The sequence below is a fragment of the Moschus berezovskii genome, chromosome 8 (genome assembly GCF_049115385.1).
Source record: "Moschus berezovskii isolate FMDL1 chromosome 8, NW_MosBer_1.0, whole genome shotgun sequence".
Lineage (NCBI taxonomy): Eukaryota > Metazoa > Chordata > Mammalia > Artiodactyla > Moschidae > Moschus > Moschus berezovskii.
Window position 1 is genome coordinate 30,275,655 of NC_142467.1, and position 20,452 is coordinate 30,296,106.

A 20,452-nucleotide genomic window follows, 5' to 3' on the forward strand; every position below is an offset into this window, starting at 1 on the left:
TTCTTGTGGCTTTTATTTGAAAAATAAATGGAAACTGGAAGTTTTCCATTTAATGTTTCGAAAAACATTAATATTAATTGCATTGAAAGTATTTTTTGGTTCAGAACTTAGAATTGTGCCTGATGTTTATAGGTAACTCAACCCTTTTTGGAAGTTTTAATACTGAGAAAAGTTCTTGGCTTTAAGTTGTGAGGATACAGTTTGGAAGAATATGTAGTTCAATTAGTTCATAAACAAAATGATATCAATAAAGATTTAAAAGTCATTTTGAGTATCAGTGGTATTTTTTACTTTTCAGTATTTAGTACACATACTAATGATAAAAATTAACATAATCTGAAGAGAAATTGTGTCATATACGTTTTCTTTGAGTAAATAGAAAACTAAGAAAGAATAACTTTTGTTGTTACTCTTATCCCAACATGAAAATAATATTTAATAGTATTAAAACTTTGTTGGCCTTATTTGGAAGAGTTTTTAGTCTTCTATCAATCCTAGGAACATTTTAGGGGCTGAGGTTGTTTGAGCCTGGTTGTAAAGTCATACCGTGGGACTCAATTGAGATTAGACAGCTGACCTTAAATACTGAAAGGACTGATGACTGACTTGGTCCAAATCCTCCAGATTAAGAAAAACAACTAAAGCCAGAAAATACAAAAATATTTCAAATATTTTATCTATTCTAGGAAGATAACAATCATTTTTGGAAATAGGCTGAGGATAGATGTTAATCAAAGATTTAACAAAAGAGATTCCTTTGACTGACTAACCACCAAAGTCTTATCAACTTTGAGGATTTTTTGAGAAAGGCTGTTACTTATTGACAATTCTAGATTCACTGGGACAAGTTGAAAACTAATGATTGAAATTACGTTTTTGAATTTCAGTCATCCATGCAACTTCTTAGCTTTATTTTCATGTTTATTCAGTGTTAGCTTTAGTGGCATAAATATAAATTTTGATTGTCAGGCAACACATTTCAGAAAGGCTCTTCTTAATTTCTAAAAAAAAAAAAAAAAACTATATTATCCCTACAACTTTGGGTCCTATAAATATGAGGAATCTGACATCCAAGGGAAGAACAATTCCACCAAGGGATTCAGTCACAGTCCACCAAAATGGAAACTGTGATAACCATCTGATCATTCCAGGTTCCTTCACAGGAGAAAAAGGTTTCATGACAGGTTGGAATAAATACGGGTAGAATTTGAGGAATTCACTGGGGACCCCCTTGCATTATTGTTCTGCTGCTGCTAAGTCACTTCAGTGGACTCTGTGCAACCCCATAGATGGCAGCCCACCAGGCTCCGCCGTCCCTGGGATTCTCCAGGCAAGAACACTGGAGTGGGTTGCCATTTCCTTCTCCAATGCATGCAAGTGAAAAGTGAAAGTGAAGTCGCTCAGTTGTGTCCGACTCAGCGACCCCATGGCCTGCAGCCTACCAGGCTCCTCCGTCCATGGGATTCTCCAGGCAAGAGTACTGCAGTGGGGTGCCATTGCCTTCTCCGTGCATTATCAGAGCCAGTGGTAAATGTAGGTTATCCCAGTTCCACACAAATGGAGCATTGAGACATCGAATTCTCAAGAAAGAAGAGATGGGGGTACACCACCAGGTACATTCTTGGCTGTTTCTGCCCGCATCTGTTAGAAGGGGCAGCCTAAGGAATCATATCATCCCACTGGTTCCCTTACTCCCCGACAGTAAACTGGATGAAGGATGGACAAGTGACCCAAAGGAACAAAGCCACAGACTGGGATGAACCGGTGGGGGCTTTCTCTCAATCTGAATGTGTCTCGTGGCACACTGGAGTTTGGGACCTCCTATTGCTTACGACAGTGGTCTTAGTTTTTGCCCTTCCTGCCGCCTAGGTGTTCAACGTTTCTCTGAATTTTGTGGATATTTCTCTAATGGTAAGTTCTTCCCTAGCCTCAGTTATTTGAGTTAATTTGAGTAGGATCCTATTATTACATCCAAAATGTTTCAGACCAAGACAGTACCTAAGGCAGTATCAGTTGGATCAAAATGGAAAATATGGTCCAGAAAGAAGATAATCATTATCAAAACAAGGACTTCATGGCTTATGCCAAGAGAGTTATAAGGCAACTTTGACACCTAAGGCTTCAGCTTTGAACAGTGTATCAGGAGATAGCATCCTTATCAGTGATCATAGCATGTCACAGAGGTTCTTTAGTACAATGCCTGGCGTATAGTACACACTTCAGATTTTTACTACTTATCATTATCATAAATATAAGGATAAGGGAATTTTTAAAATTAGAAAACATTTGATAAGTTGGTAAGACAATGGTTATAATTATTCTCTTTCCCCTACAAAGTTCCAAATGGGTCATTATTTTATGCAGCCTTTTAACTAAAAAACAACTTCAATATACTTCTGTACTATTTGAATCTTAAAATTGCTTGTATATATATATTTCAATTTAAAGGCTAATAGGGAATTCCCTGATTGTCTGGTGATTAGGACTTTGAGCTTTCACTGCCGATGACCCGGTTCAATCACTGGTTGGGGAGCTAAGATTCTGCAAAATGAATGATTCAGGCAAGAAATAAATAAATAGACTAATAAAACTATTTTTCAAGGATTGAATGTGTTTAGACACAAAATACATTTAAATTAGAGATACCGAGGGAACATTTCATGCAAAGATGGGCTTAATAAAGGACATAAATGGTATGGACCTAACAGGAACAGAAGATATTAAGAAGACGTGGCAAGAATACACAGAACTATACAAAAAAGATCTTCACGACCCAGATAATCATGATGGTGTGATCACTCACCTAGAGCCAGATATCCTGAAAAGTGAAGTAAAGTGAGCCTTAGGAAGCATCACTACGAACAAAGCTAGTGGAGGTGATGGAATTCCAGTTGAGCTAGTTCAAATCCTAAAAGGTGATGCTGTGAAAATGTTGCACTCAATATGCCAGCAAATTTGGAAAACTCAGCAGTGGCCACAGGACTGGAACAGGTAAGTTTTCATTCCAATCCCAAAGAAAGGCAATGCCAAAGAATGCTCAAACTACTGCACAATTGCTCTCATCTCACACACTAGCAAAGTAATGCTCATAATTCTCCAAGCCAGGCTTCCACACTTCATGAACCGTGAACTTCTAGATGTTCAAGCTGGTTTTAGAAAAGGCAGAGGAACCAGAGATCAAATTGCCCACATCCGCTGGATCATTGAAAAAGCAAGAGCATTCCATAAAACATCAATTTCTGCTTTACTGATCATGCCAAAGCCTTTGACTGTGTGGATCACAATAAACTGTGGAAAATTCTTAAAGAGATGGGAATGCCAGACCACCTGACCCACCTCCTTAGAAACCTGTATGCAGGTCAGGAAGCAATAGTTAGAACTGGACATGGAACAACAGACTGGTTCCAAATCAGGAAAGGAGTATGTCAAGGCTGTATATTGTCACCCTGCTTATATAACTTATATGCAGAGTACATCACATAAAACGCTGGGCTGGATGAAGCACAAGCTGGAATCAAGATTGCTGGGAGAAATATCAATAACCTCAGATATACAGATGATGCCACCCTTATGGCAGAAAGTGAAGAAGAACTAAAGAGCCTCTTGATGAAAGTGAAAGAGGAGAGTGAAAAAGTTGCCTTAAAACAACATTCAGAAAACAAAGATCATGGCATCTGGTCCCATCACTTTATGGGAAATAGATGGAGAAACAGTGGAAACAGTGGCTGACTTTATTTTGAGGAGCTCCAAAATCACTGCAGATGGTGACTGCAGCAGTGACGTTTACTCCTTGGAAGGAAAGTTAAGACCAACCTAGACAGCATGTTAAAAAGCAGAGACATTACTTTGCCAACAAAGGTCCGTCTAGTCAAGGCTATGGTTTTTCCAGTGGTCATGTATGGATGTGAGAGTTGGACCATAAAGAAAGCTGAGCACTGAAGAATTGATGCTTTTGAACTGTGGTGTTGGAGAAGACTCTTGAGAGTCCCTTGGACTGCAAGGAGATCCAACCAGTCCATTCTAAGGGAGATCAGTCCTGAATATTCATTGGAAGAACTGATGTTGAAGCCGAAACTCCAATACTTTGGCCACCTGATGCGAAGAACTGACTCACTGGAAAAGACGCTGATGCTGGGAAAGATTGAGGGCAGGAGGAGAAGGGGACGACAGAGGATGAGATGGTTCGATGGCATCACCGATTCAATGGACATGAGTTTGAGTAAACTCTGGGAGTTGGTGATGGACAGGGAGGCCTGGCGTGCTGCAGTCCATGGGGTTGCAAAGAGTAGGACACGACTGAGCAACTGAACTGACTGACTGACTGAGTGACATACATTTTATAGCTTCAAGAAACAATGCTAGAATGACCAAAGCAAAATGGCATGAACCTTTTATCCACAAATGCTGAACACCCAAAACACCTTGAGACATTCATACGTTTTGGTCTTAGAACTCTACAGTATTAAAAATTAGAACCTCAAAGGTTTTTTGTAGTTATTTTGTTTTTTGTATAGCTGGTTTATGTGTATCAATATTTACTACATTAAAATTTAAAACTGGGACATTGAAAAAATATTGTTTTAAAATGCCAAACCCATTACACATTAGCCTAAATATTTTATGAAAAATAACTACATTTTCCAAAATACATTTAGTGAGAAGAGTGGCACTGTTTTATGTTTTTGCAGTTTCTTTAATGTTTGACTTAATAGAAAACAGCTGGATTCTCATCCATGTTTCTGCTTCAATCTGTTGTAAAATGTTTAGTGGAAACATGAAAATATGGCATCACACAGATATATATAAAAGGAAGAAATAATTTAATAGGGCTTTCAGATAATTCTAGATCATCTTTCTTGATACTGTACTCAAACTTGTTAAGTAGGTGGTAGTTTCTTAAACAGTTGTAGTATAGAATCTGAAGCCACACCAAGGAATTTTCATTTTCTGTTACATTAAATTTCATTGCTTTGTCTTGCACTTTGAATGGCTCTCTTATCCAAGCAAGACCTTATAATATCGTGCACTATTAATCTGTAAAACAATGATTCATTGAGTTATATAGATATTCTAAGTGTTGACACATTCCTCTATGTAACATTAAAAAATAACAGTTATTAATATCACCACTGATATCAAAGTCCTTCAGTTCAGTTCAGTTCAGTTCAGTTCAGTCGCTCAGTAGTGTCCGACTCTCCGAGACCCCATGAGTCACAGCACGCCAGGCTTCCCTTTCCATCACCAACTCCCGGAGCTCACTCAAACTCATGTCCACAGAGTCGGTGATGCCATCCAGCCATCTCATTCTCGGTCGTCCCCTTCTTCTCCCGCCCTCAACCTTTCCCAGCATCAGAGTCTTTTCCAGTGAGTCAGCTCATCGCATGAGGTGGCCAAAGTATTGCAGCTTCAGCTTCAGCATCAGTCCCTCCAATGAACACCCAGGATCGATCTCCCTTAGAATGGACTGGTTGGATCTCCTTGCGGTACAAGGGACTCTCAAGAGTCTTCTCCAACACCACAGTTCAAAAGCATCAATTCTTCGGCGATCAGCCTTCTTCACAGTCCAACTCTCACATCCATAGGTGACCACGGGAAAAACCATAGCCTTGACTACACGGACTTTTGTTGGCAAAGTCTGCTTTTTAATATATTATCAAGGTTAGTCATAACTTTCCTTCCAAGGAGTAAGCATCTTTTAATTTCATGGCTGCAATCAGCATCCACAGTGATTTTGGAGCCCAAAAAAATAAAGTCTGACACTGTTTCCACTGTTTTTCCATCTATTTCCCATGAAGTGATGGGACCAGATGCCATGATCTTTGTTTTCTGAATGTTCAGCTTCAAGCCAACCTTTTCACTCTCCTCTTTCACTTTCATCAAGAGACTTTTGAGTTCCTCTTCACTTTCTGCCATAAGGGTAGTGTCATCTGCATATCTGAGATTATTGATATTTCTCCCAGCAATCTTGATTCCAGTTTGTGCTTCTTCCAACCCAGCGTTCCTCATGATGTACTCTGCATATAAGTTAAATAAGCAAGGTGACAATATACAGCCTTGACGCACTCGTTTTCCTATTTGGAACCAGTCTGTTGTTCCATGTACAGTTCTGACTGTTGCTTCCTGACCTGCATACAGGTTTCTCAAGAGGCAGGTCAGGTGGTCTGGGATTCCCATCTCTTTCAGAATGTTCCACAGTTTATTGTGATCAACACAGTCAAAGGCTTTGGCATAGTCAATGAAGCAGAAATAGATGCTCTTCTGGAACTCTCTTGCTTTCTCCATGATCCAGCGGATGTTGGCAATTTGATCTCTGGTGCCTCTGCCTTTTCTAAAACCTGCTTGAACATCTGGGAGTTCACGGTTCACATATTGCTGAAGCCTGGCTTGGAGAATTTTGAGCATGACTTTACTAGCATGTGAGATGAGTGCAATTGTGCGGTAGTTTGAGCATTCTTTGGCATTCCCTTTCTTTCGGATTGGAAAGAAGACTGACCTCTTCCAGTCCTGTGGCCACTGCTGAGTTTTCCAAATGTGCTGGCATATTGAGTGCAGCACTTTCACAGCATCATCTTTCAAAATTTGAACTAGCTCAACTGGAATTCCATCACCTCCACTAGCTTTGTTCGTAGTGATGCTTTCTAAGGCCCACTTGACTTCACATTCCAAGATGTCTGGCTCTAGGTCAGTGATCACGTTATCGTGACTATCTTGGTCGTGAAGATCTTTTTTGTACAGTTCTTCTGTATATTCTTGCCACTTCTTCTTAATATATTATGCTTCTGTTAGGTCCATACCATTTCTGTCCTTTATCAAGCCCATCTTTGCATGAAATGTTCCCTTGGAATCAAAGTCCTTAAGTACTGGGAATTGTCAAGCTCACAATGATGTGTTCAAGTTTAGTTAAAGTCTAATTTTTCATGTAAAAACTCAGGTTTTATCATTGGCAGCCGATACTGTCAGTTGTTTTCCTGTAAGTGACAAGTTTGCTTTGTTCATTTTTGAGAAAATATCTGCCAATTACCCAAGACTAAGTAACTGGGCTGTCAGTTGTTCTTTCAAGTAAATAGTTTTTCCATGAAAAAAAAAATGGCTGGTTCAGTTTGCATCAAGGACTTTTCTTTAAAACAAGCCCTGAACTTCAGTACAACAGAGCTGTACTCTACCTCAATTCCATCACATGGAATTTTAAAAAGATATGTACTCAGGATCAAGATTTACTGAAATTACTAATTATTGCTGAATCATCAAAGATATTCCTGTGTCCTTTTTGTTTTAACATGTGGGGCAGGGGAGATTATGATTGATAGTCCATGCCATGAATTTGATTCATACTAAGGGCTTCCCTCGTGGCTCACACAGTAAAGAATCCACCTGCAATGCAGGAGACCTGGACTTGATTCCTGGGTTGGGAAGATCCCCTGGAGGATGGCATAGCAACTCACTCCAGTATTCTTGCCTGGAGAATCCCCATGGACAAGAAGAGCCTGGTGGGCTACAATCTATGGGGTCACAAAGAGTCGGACTGAGTGACTAAGCACAGCACACAGCATACAAGCTATCAACAGCTGAACCTAACATTCTTTTTTCTGCCATCAGTGCAAATGTCAACACAGTGAAATAGGCAATTTCACAAATGGTTTTGATCTCATCTCCCTTCTAAAAGCATCTCAGGGACACTGAGGGGTTTGTGGGCCACAACTTTAAGAACAATTGATCTAAGAGAATTGCTGAGGTTTTGTGTCATCCATCGATCCATTCATCCATCATTTGTTAAGGGCCTGTTCTGACCAGGTATCATACAAAAATGATGAATAATCTCTCCCCCAACAGCACATTTGAGGGAAAAACACAAACCCATAAAATAATCATAGTCTAGCAGAGAATGGGTCGGAGAAGGCAATGGCAAGCCACTCCAGTACTCTTGCCTGGAAAATCCCATGGATGGAGGAGCCTGGTAGGCTGCAGTCCGTGGGGTCGCTAGGGGTCGGACACGACTGAGCGACTTCACTTTCACTTTTCACTTTCACACATTGGAGAAGGAAATGGCAACCCACTCCAGTGTTCTTGACTGGAGAATCCCAGGGATGGGGGAGCCTGGTGGGCTTCCGTCTATGGGGTCACACAGAGTCGGACACGACTGACATGACTTAGCAGCAGCAGCAGAGGATGGGCACCAGGAGAAAGCCCTGGGGAAGTCATTTAAGACCTTATAGAATACTTGGCTTAGGGACAGAGCTCAACAGGCTCTGTGAAGAGATCACACCCTTCAACTTTAACTCAGAATTTTTTTATTAGCTCTTGAATTCACAAAGTGGCTACAGACTCTCACAGTAAATACTTCAATTAAATTTCCTAAATTCTTACTACATTATGTGACCCCAAGAAAGGGATAAAGAAGAAAGGGGCAATGACCAGCCTTTATGAAGATTCTGCAGCAGCAATCAAACCCAGAACAACTCAACTGCCTGATTTAGTCAGACTGGTTCCTTTTGCAAGCAGAAGCATAGAAACAAAAAGAGTCTCCCTTCGGGGACAGGAGGTTGGGTGAGCACCTTTCAAGGTTTGCCTGTTTTCTCTCTACTCTGATGGTTAGACTGTGGGGTAGCTTTTGTTGGTTAAAATTATGACATAATTAAAAAATATGTAGTAAAGTAGCAGTTACTGCAGAGTGGGTGTAGTTGTTTAAGAAACTGATAGAATTAAAGAGCTCAGTCACATCCAACTCTTTACAGCCCCATGGACTATAGCCCACCAGCTCCTCTGTCCATGGAATTTTCCAGGCAAGAATACTGGAGTGGGTTGCCATTTCCTACTCCAGGGGATCTTCCTGACCTGAGGATTGAACCCTCCACTCTTGCTTCCCCTGCTCTGGTAGATGGATTCCTTACCACCAGTGCTACCTGGGAAACCTGAATTAAAGAGCATTCTTCCTAAAGTCAGAATGGGAGATGAGTTCAGACGAGATTGGGTGTGTTCAGTGTGTTATGACCATAGATGGGAGGTGAGTTCAGAGGCAGGAAGATGGGGGTTTTATTTTTCTTTCCAAATTGGTATAAAGTAGCAATGTCAACAAAGGTCAGTGGCTCCTCCTGACCCTCTGTTACACGAGCCCAAAATATGTATTATTGGATTCTTCCTTCTCCCCCATGCTTTTCTCATTCAGCTAGTTTACAAAGTCTTAAAAGTTCTTCCTTCTTAACCTTTCCTCTATGTCTTCAGCCTTCCCATCCCCTTTTGCTACCACCTTAATTCAAGGCGTCATCTCCTTTCAAGAACTCTAAGGCTCCTTCTCATGCCATTGGAGTCATCTTTGTAACACTCAAAACTGATAACTCATCCCTGCTTAAAATGGTATGATGCTTCCTACAGCTTGAGAGAAAAGGAACAAACTCCTTAGCTTGAAAAGTGAATCTGGCTCCTGCCTAAATGTTCAGCTTTGAGATACAGTGCCTCCACAAAACTTTTCTGAAGTTTTTCCTCCTTAATAGTTCCTCTGCTCATGTGCTTCTGTCAGAAAGGCCATTCCCTCTGTTTACATGGTGGATCTTACTTAACACAACTTAAGTATTCTCTCCAGATTAGAACAGACTGCTGTCTCTTGCCACAACCTGGAGTATAGTTCCATTACAGGAGTTATAGCAAATATCCAACATACTATTTACAAATCTCTCTCCCCCTACTGGGCTTCCTTTGTAGCTCAAGCTTCCCTAGTGGCTCAGACAGTAAAATCGTCTCCTTGCAATGCTGGAGACCAGGGTTTAATCCCTGGGTCGGTGAGATCCCCTGGAGAAGGAAACGGCAACCCAGTCCAGTACTCTTGCCTGGAAAATTCCATGGATGGAGGAACCTCATAGGCCACAATCCATGGGGTCACAAAGAGTCAGACACAGCTAAGCAACTTCGCTTTCACTTTTGCTCCCCCTACTAGATGATAAGAGCCTTGAGATAGAAATCATTTCTGAATTATTTGCCCTGCTTCAGCAAATCAGACATCAATTAGGTGTCCCTTTTCCTCCCACTGCCCCCTCACACCAGAGTTCCTACTGAGCCCTGAAGTACATGTCTCCCTCATGAAAGACACAAGTGACTGGACTAATTAAGGTCTCTGGACCAAAGCATGGCAGTCCAGATGTAGGAGGAACAGAGAGGTAATCACAGTGAAGACTGCCAGAGTCCCTGAGGTGGAACACTGACCAAGGCCCCTGAACTCCTGCTGCTGAGGCCGCCAAGCGCTCCTGGATCCTGCCTCACTGCTTTCAAGACCTGTGATCAGTTCTTCTTGGTTTCACTAATTCATTATACTCTCATTTTCTAGATTAAAAAGTACTTCAGCACTACTATTCTCATCTTTCTAACACATGATATTCCTTGCATTGATTCATGAACTTATAAGATAGGAAGCTCATACTAGGTAGACTCCCATCTTAAATTTCAAAATGAGAAATATTCCATTTTTCTATATATTCACTAGGTATTTAGGTTGTTGTGGTTGTTGTTGTGTTTTTTTTTTTTTTTTTAGTTACAAGGAAAAATCTAAAACCCTATCTCCAACAAACAAGCAAATGAACAACCTGTTCTGAATAACTTGCAACAATTTCCCACTGGATAAATGAGTATGCATCTGGTTGCTCAGCAATCAAATCACTTTTAGAGGGCCAAAAGCGACTCTCCTTTTAAAAGCTCTGATTTTTTGAACAATTGGATCTTGTACGAAAGCATCTTCTAGGGCAAGGATTGCTCTGAGGGCTTGAGAAACGGCATTTGGATGTTATGGTATCTTAATATCAATACATTAAACCAGAGAATCTGGAGAGAAAAAACAAGTGATATTAAATCATTTACTTGTGTCTGTGAACTTCTTTCCAAATATTAAATAATATATCACCAACTTGATGGACATGAGTTTGGGTGAACTCCGGGAGTTGGTGATGGACAGGGAGGCCTGGCATGCTGTGGTTCATGGGGTCGCAGAGAGTCAGACACGACTGAGTGACTGAACTGAATACCTTACAATTTTATGTGTCAATTTGTCTTAATAAAGCTGAAATTTAAAAAAGGAAAGAAATAATTGCCTAAAGTCATGAAAACATTCTCCTTTATTCTCTTCTAAGTGCTTTATAGATTTAGCTTTCACTTTTAGGCCTAAAATCCAACTCAAATTATTATCTGTGTATGGTGTGAAGGAGGGATCATTATCCTTTTTTCCATATGGACCATAATCCATTTAAATTTTACTTTTCAACAGAATAAATTTTATAATTCTCTTTTATAATTTTTATTCCTGCTGCTGTGTGTGCTCAGTTGTATCTGACTCTTTGGGACCCCATGGAATGTAGCCCGCCAGGCTTCTCTGTCCTTGGGATTTTCTTGGTAAGAATGCTAAAACAGGTTGCCATTTCCTCCTCCAATTTATCTTTCCTACCCAAGGATCAAACAGCATTTCTGGCATCTTCTGAATTGGCAGGTGGATTCTTTACCACTGAGTCACCTGGGAAGCCCTTTTATTCCCGAGAACACTTTAAAATAGTTTTAAATCTTAATCTAAATAACACTCAGTTGATAAATTTCTCAATATAAAGGCATTTGGCTTTAAGATTAACACTTTAAAAAATATTATTGAGGACCAGATAAATAATAAAAATAATCTGGGCAAATGAATTTTATTTTAAACTTAAATGTAGTTCATTTATACATTCAACTCTTTTTGTGAAAGCAAAGCATGGTCATTTTAGAACATTTATTGTAAACAATACTTTTTACCATAGTTTTAAGAGTTATTCTTTGCTACAATTGCTATAATTTTATAATTATGAATTTTCACCTTTTGCTTTTGGCAAACAACCATAGAAAGTGAAGTTTAAGGTGTTATTTGACCAACAGCACCATATTCAGTTGTAGCTAAAATTTAAAGTAGAATATGATCATTTTCTTTAAGTACTGGCATGTGTACAATGTTTCACATTGTATCTCTTACTGCTGTCTATCTACAATGGGTATGATCACATGGTAAGTCTAATAAGAAGGGACTATCTGTTGAGCAATTGCTACCAGATGAGCACTGAGCTACATGCTTCCATTGCAAGAATCTCCCTTAATCTTCACGACAACCCTACAAGAGAATCCTCATCCTCTGCCCTGCCCCCTGCCCCCATTTTATACATGAAGGAATCAAGACTCAATGAGGTTAAATATTTCCCCAAATCAATGGCTAGTAAGGGACAGAGTTGGGGCTGTAAGGGAAGTCTATATGAGTTCAAAATCCAAGATCTTTTCTCTGCACAGCACTATTTTATTCTCTGGGGGGAAACAGTTGATAAAAGACAAATCACATATCTTAGGACATTCATTGGTAAAGTACTTTTAAATAAATCAAAGAAGCAACATGTTTTTCTGAAAACTTGCTCAGGACTATGTCAGATACTGTAAAGACAATTATGAATGTTCTCTCACCATGAAGGACTTCATAGTCTAGCTAAGGAGACATAACTACAGAGTATGACACAATTAGTGAACAGTATCAATTAAAAGTAATCATCACAGTACAACCTGGAGATTACTGATGGTGTAAGCATTTTTGAAACAAAGCACTTCTGCTGAGGACACTGAATTAACTTTTAGAGTGGGACTACGTTAGCAAGGGTATCGAAAGAGTAAAATTCAGTGAAGTTGAATTTAAGAAGCACCTAGAGATTTTTGATTTGGCATAAAGAAAGAGATGTTTTTAAAGGTTTTTTTTTTTTTTTTCCCCAGCAGAAATATCCAAGGTTTCTTTGAGTAGTGTGAGGAATGAAGTCATGAGGAAGTAATTTTTAAAATTTAAATTCTAGTAGTAGAATAAGGGCCTGGAACAAGGTGGTGTGGGTGAAAAACTTGAAAAACAAGTAACAGATTACCAGGATTAAAATTCTGCTCTCCAATAGTATTTTGCTCACTCTAGATAAGATACTATGATCAAAACAAAGAATACAAAACAACACATTAATATATGGCTGTCAGGATGCTCTGAACAACAAGGAAATTCTAGATACATCCTAATTTAATCCTCATTGCTTTCAGTAAATACACTTGATCTTGTTATAAGAAAACTGCTCAACCCCGTGAAAGTTAAAAACGTTTTTAAAGCCCTCTTTCTCTTTTATAGTCTCTGAAATAATTAGTTCTCCAGGGAAAAGAAAAGAGGATGGCATATTTTTATGGAATCTCTAATGCTAGCACCAACATGTAATTTAGTATCTGTATGACACGTGGATTTTTTCAATTATTTTCAGTATACCAAAATATTTTTATTAAGGGTTTTAAAGATTCATTTTTTGAAATCATTATTAACGAGGCCCAATGAAATCTCTTCTTTCCAAATCTTGTAGGCAGGTATAGTATTATAAGGACATAAGCCTAACAGAGTAAGCGCTCAATAAGTATTTTTTAATTCGATGAACTGGAACATAAATCAATCATCATAATTCATATGGTAATTAATTCAGATCAGATAAAGAAGGATTGCAAAAGCAAAACATGAAATAATTTAGCAGAATTTTCATCTTAGAGATTAATTTTGATTCCAATGGCTTGTTTAAATTCATGGTTTTGTGGTTCCAAGATGTCATAGAAAACTCGTTTTTTGTCAAAATGATCTCTAATAAAAAGTAAATCTTCAATGGAATAGCTATCATTTTTTCCAGTCCAAATGGTCAGGCTGTACCTGCATCAAAACAAAACAGAATTATATAGTTAATAGAGCAAGATAAGAAACAGTGATGAAGAATTCCAACAAGCCTAAACACAGTCAGTCTCATTTGTCGCTAACCCAAATTCACATAGAAGAAAAATTAGTTAGCACTGGTGGAATTGTATTTTCCTGTTTCATTCCTTCATCAACATCAAAGGGACTAGAGAAAATAAAATTCACATCACTATTGCCTAAATGAGGTAACCCTCATATCTGAATTAATGACTTTAGAAACCCAGAATGCTTAGCACTGTAAACAGGTCCAATTTTGGACAAAAGAGCAGAGGAGATTGTGTTGTTGATCAAGGAATCCGTTCCCTACACAAAACTGCAGCTCTAACCTCGTTTCTTCAGGAGCCAGGCCAGAGTCCAAAGCATGACTGGAAGGGACAGTGAAAAGATACAATTGTCACTGACATTCCCAACATTCATATCCACTTCTACGTGGCCCTGCTATCCCTTCTGGGGGTTTCTGTATGAGATATAAGAATGCCAAACAGAATAAACCTAGATCTATTTCTGGAGTCAAAAAACAATAATAATATATGCGGATTGATTACAGATGTAAGAAAATACTCAGAAATTAAAATGCTACTTAAATCATATATTTTCATTTCTTCCAGTGACATTACTATTACACTGTTCTTATTAGAATTTCGGAGAAGGCAATGGCAAGCCACTCCAGTATTCTTGCCTAAAAAATCCCATGGATGGAGGAGCCTGGTAGGCTGCAGTCTGTGGGGTCGCTATGGGTTGGACACGACTGAGCGACTTCACTTTCACTTTCACACATTGGAGAAGGAAATGGCAACCCACTCCAGTGTTCTTGCCTGGAGAATCCCAGGGACGGGGGAGCCTGGTGGGCTTCCGTCTATGGGGTCACACAGAGTCGGACACGACTGAAGTGACTTAGCAGTAGCAGTATTAGAATTTAGAGAAACGCAAATCTCTGAAGTATTTTCATATTTATTTTCCTCATAAACATGTCAGAATCCAGGAGAAAATCTCCAAAGCAGTTGTTCTACTAAAGATGGGAAAACAGTATAACCAATATATATATTCTTGTTATTATACTGACACATTACTGTCCTTAAGGATGATAACACCATTCTGGAAATGTAACAAAGGAAAGTACTTCGGATTTTGCTCCATAATAGTATTATGTGACAAACCCAAAAGAATTTTAAACTACAGTGGGGAACACAGGAAAAAAATAAGAATTACTCTAAAAACATATTTTTGCTAAAATGGTATTTTTATTACTTTATTCAAGCACCATGGAGACAAACCTTATAAAAAGACAGATATGAATTTAGGTTAAAAGAAGAGCTTTCCAGTGTTATTTTGCCTCTTTTAATCCTCCCACTATGGTATACAAACTAAAGTAGGAAAAATAAAATTGCCTAAGGGTACTTTATATTGCATTCATTCAAATCACCTCTCAGGTTTCATTTTTAAAGTTCTTTCCACTGTGAAACAACACATATAGGAAAAGATCACAAAACATAAATGTAAATTTTGACAAATTATTATAAAATGAACTCCAGTGTAACACAACACAAACCAAGAAAAGAACCTTGCCAGCACCTTAGGAGACACCTGTATATCAGAGCCCCATCACAGCCTCGCCTCTCCCCCGGAGTTCTCACAACCTAGATTTTTCAGTTGCCATCTTCATGCATTATTTTACCACCTGTATATCCATCCTAAACAATACAGTTTGATTTTTGCCTGTTAATAAATTTTATATAAGTGGAATCATATGGGATGTAATATTTTTGGTATTGCTTCTTTCGCTGAATATTTTTTGTGAAATGTATTCAAGTTGAAATATGTAGCCACAGTTTATTCATTTTCTTTGGAAAAAGTTTAGCAGTATCCACTAAAATTGAAAATATGAACACCCTATGACCTAGAAATTCTATTTCTAGAAATTCCTTCCTGATATACTCTTTAGGCACATTTGCACCAGGATGTATGTGTGTGCCCACATTTACATATATATACATATATATATATATGTGTGTATATATATATACACGTATATATATATGAATGTTCACAACACCAATTTTTTCAATAGACAAAACCATGAAATAATCCAAATATCATTCAATAATGGATGAACTCTGATGTGCACATAATAGAATACAGAATTCATTATAAATTCTTATTAGAGCCCTTTTGATATACAAAAATCTTCCCCAACTCTGCCTAACCTGTTCATATTCTTCATGGTGTTTTTTGATGGGAAGAATTTCCAAATTTTAATGTGTTCAAATTACTCAAACATATCCTTTATGGCTAATGATTTCTGTGTCTTGCTTAAGAATTCTTTCCTATCCTTAACAGTCCTGGAAGCATTGACACTCCAGGAGCAATGATTATACTAAAATCCCAGATTTTGCTTTCTAAATACCACCTGCCACTATAATCAAGAAGGGATCCTTGAAGAAGTGACTGATTTGGGAATTGGGACAAGTACATGATTAGCTTGCCAAGAATGCAAGACCTGAGATCTAGCATGAGAAGATATTGAACTGATTGAGACTGAGGATATTTTTCATAATAAAGGGCCTGTAGTTTTTAAGACTGTTATGTGTATGAGAGGAAAGGAAAAATTGAGGAAGAATTTTGAGAGACTAATGCAAACTAAATGCAATGCATGTTCTTAGAGAGTTTCAACATTGTTGGACTGGTTGATAAATTTGAATGGGGTCCAGAGACTATAGGAGCGGTTTTGCCTTAATGCTGATTTCCTGGTTGGGAGGCTACACAGTAGAAATACAGACGTGTATTCTTTTGTGGGTAAGTCTACACTGGAGGACTTCAGGATATGAGACATCATAACAGAAAAAAGAAATAGAAAAGAAGAAAGAAAAGGCGATGGGGGAGAAAGATAGAGGAAGAAAAATGGATAAACAACTCAGGAACATGGGTAAAGGAGATATTGCAACTTCTGTAGGTTTAAAATTATTTTTATGACGGTAAGTCAAGCTTCCCTGGTGGCTCAGAGGTTAAAGCGTCTGCCTCCAATGCGGGAGACCCGGGTTCGATCCCTGGGTCGGGAAGATCCCCTGGAGAAGGAAACGGTAACCCACTCCAGTATTCTTGCCTGGAGAATCCCATGGACGGAGAAGCCTGGTAGGCTACAGTCCATGGGGTCGCAAAGAGTCAGACATGACTGAGCGACAGAACGGAACGGAACGGAAGTCACCCTTAAAATAGTCAATGAAAAATATTATATTTATATTCCTTGGTAGTTCAGATGGTGAAGAATCCGCCTGCAATGCCAGAAACCCAGGTTTGATCCCTGGGCTGGGAAGATCCCCTGGAGAAAGGAATGGCAACCCACTCCAGTATTCTAGCCTGGAAAATTTCATCGACAGAGGAGCTTGGTGGGCTACTGTCCACGGGGTCACAAAGAGTCGGACACTACTGAGCCTCTAACACTAAGCACCAGGTTGGTTTCAATGTTGAGTTTATTCAAACTCATGTACAGGCTATTTGAATGTTATTTTTAACATCCTAGAAAATGTAAAAACAAAGAAAGGTCCTTAGTTTTTTTAATGAAATGTCCATGATATTGATACCCAAAACTGAGAAAGAAAAAACTACAGACCAATCTCACTTTAAAATGCTGAAATTCTAACTAAAATATTAGCAATAAAATTCAGCAGACTTTAAAAGAATGATAAATCTCAATCAAGAGGGATTTATTCTGTAAATGTGTGGATGATTAAATATATAATATGCTAATATAATTTATTTTATTAATATATAATGTGAGAAAATAGGGTTATTTTCACAGAAACTGAAAAAGCATTTAATAAAAACTCTACCTACAGGAAGATGGATATTTCTCTAATATTTGGGTATATGCTTCCCTTACTCTCTAAAATATAGTGAATTATCAAACTGGGTCTTTTTCTGGATGATTTGTGATAATTATTTGTTTGTTAGAATTGTTTACAACTATGTAACATATATGTTGAGGGCAGTTTTACAAGAATCTTTTCATTTCTATGTATTCAAATGTATTAAACTTTCCTTTTATTTATTGCTTCTGGGTTTTGTGCCTTACCAAGAAGGGTCTTCTTCATTCTGAAACTATACATACAAAAAAATAATCATCAATTGTGTTTTCTTTATGCATTTATTGTTTGGTGTTCAAGTCTTTAATTCATCTGGAATTTATTTTGGAGGAAGATTAAGGAAGGTCATTTACTTTGTTTTGCCTACAATGTTGCCTGTCCCAATACAAGTTATTGAACTTTTGCACCAATGATTTGAAATACCAGCCTTTTCCTATCCTAAGTTACATGATAGAGCAGAGTTTATTTCTGGGCTTTCCCTGCTGTCCTATTGACCAGCCTATTAAAAAACATAGTATCAAAACTGTTTCACTATCTGAAGCTTTATAATATTTAATATATGGTCCAACAAATTTTTATGACATGCTAAAATCATAAAATTTGGGGAATTCCTTGGCAGTCCAGTGGTTAGGACTTGGTACTTTCACTGCCAAGGGTACAGATTCAATCTCTGGTTAGGAAACAGATCTCACAAGCTACACAGCCAAAAAAAAATTAATTTTTAAAATAACAAAATTTTTATATGGAAAAGACTTAGAATTATGACAGAATTCAAAGGGAAATTATTGTATCCACTTATAACTTTTTGTGAATGTATAGCATATTAAAAAAAAATGACAGACATTTACTGGGAACCTATCATGTGCAAAGGTTTTGTGCGGAATAGAGGTGAAAGACCGGATACGAAGATTCATCAAGGAGCTTCACTCCAGTGAGGAAGTCTGTGCACTGACAGAGCCAGCGCCCCTGTCTCTCCCTCACACGCACGGTCTGTATGATCAGTTTTCATCTTTCTGTCTGTCACACACACTCACATGTACACACTACACTGCTAAGCTTACACATACCTGTTTGATTGCTTCAACAGCCAAAGTAACTGAGAACAAGACTGCCTGACTAATGCTGCTCTGACAGGAAATGTTACAGGCTGATTTAGTTCATTACATATATATTCCATCTCTTTCACCATTGTCCAACTGTAACCTGAAATAAAAAGAAAGAAATTTAACTTTTCTCACCAGAATCCTAAAAAGTCAATTAAGTATAAATTAAATTATATATGAATATGTAAATTCATAGGTAATTCATTAAAATTTCCATTTGGATTCAGAGAAAGTCCATGGACTGTAACCTATCAGGCTCCTCCAACCATGGGATTTTCCAGACAAGAATACTGGAGTGGGTTGCCATTTCCTTCTCCAAGGGATCTTCCCGACCCAGGGATCGAACCCGCATCTCCTGCATTGCAGGCAGACGCTTTACCATCTGAGCCACCAGGGAAGGGTAAAAATTAAATTATAAATGAATATGCAAATTCATAGGTAATTCATTACAATTTACATTTGGATTCAGAGAAAGTAAATTTACCACTTAATGCAGGAAAATATTTTGAGTGGGATGCAGATAAAAAAATTACATCTAAAGTCATGTCACAAATGAACGAGAGCAAAACAAACAGAAAAACTGAAACCTTAGAAAAGAATTGATTAATCTATCAAATACAAAAAAGGAAATGTTGGCATTTTATATATATATATATATATATAAAATTTTAAATTCTAAGACTCTGCATCATGAATATACTCTATAAACTTAGATTTTCCACTTGTGTTAAGCTTTCTTTTCCAGGAAAAAGATGGTTGCTAGGTACTTACGAGCTATTTAAGTAATAATTAAATTTTTTTTAAAATGCGGAGGCTAGTCCAAATTACTTACACATTTTATCTAAAATAGAAATAGTGTTTAAATTGGCTTATATATATGCGTTTTGTGTTTTAAATCAAGTTTAGACATTGTGGGAAATATATCTGCCTATTTATAGACAGCTTCAGAAAAAAATGTATATTTTAAAAATAACCCCTAAACTCTATCAAAAGTAGCTTGAAAAAGTATTGGTCTGTAAAGGAACAGTTTACTAAAAGCCTATAGCAGCTAAATTCCTCATGAAAGAAGGGAAAGGTCTGCTTTCCTTTAAAATCTAGAAAATTCTATCTTTTTAATTAGAAAAAGGGGTTGCTAACATAAGCTATTACTTACATTACTACAAACATATAAACTCTCTTTCCTAAAATGTGTAGTCTAAGAAGTAAGGGAAGATAAAACACATGGTGGTAATGACCACAGAGCAGCATGGAAAAGTAGCCTGGAAGCATTCAACACCAACATGGCTTAAAGACCCAGACATGGTTTAATTCAGTTCAAGCCTGAGATTAAGTCAGAGTTAGACTAAACTGTGACTAAAAAGAGATCAGAAGCAGTATGGAAGTCATTAAATCGTTTCTAGTTTACCTTCTTTAAACACTTTGAATTATAGGCCAAATCCTTTACTGACACTAATAAAATGATTAGAAAATTAAAATATAACAAATTTAAAGTAGACCATTTTTCTCTCGATTATATCAATTGTTGGTCCAGGGGTTATAACCTAAATTTCACTACACACCAGATAGCAGTTACTCTAATCTCATGTTAGATTTTAAAACTTTATATCTAAAGACAGTAATAGCAAATAAGTAAATTCTAAAATGCCCTAAACACAAGATAAAGGCTAACATTTCCATAAATTCTATATATTTTCTTGGTTAATCATTTTTACCATGTGTTCAGGTGACCCAGAGCATCTGATTTTACT

General features: G+C 37.8%; 1 protein-coding gene across 5 annotated transcripts in view; it reads right to left on the reverse strand.

Moving 5' to 3' along the window:
- Window positions 1-12,765: 12,765 nt before the first annotated feature.
- FAM151B (family with sequence similarity 151 member B) overlaps window positions 12,766-20,452 on the reverse strand; it is a 34,400-nt gene continuing 26,713 nt past the window's right edge. For all 5 annotated transcript variants that reach the window (XM_055430544.2, XM_055430543.2, XM_088838508.1 and 2 more), the window contains 2 exons: window positions 18,669-18,804; window positions 12,766-13,699 (listed from right to left, as the gene is read on the reverse strand). In XM_055430544.2, coding sequence (XP_055286519.1) covers window positions 13,540-13,699; window positions 18,669-18,804 — 296 coding nt within the window. In that variant the 3' untranslated portion in view covers window positions 12,766-13,539. The remainder of the gene's footprint in view (window positions 13,700-18,668; window positions 18,805-20,452) is intronic.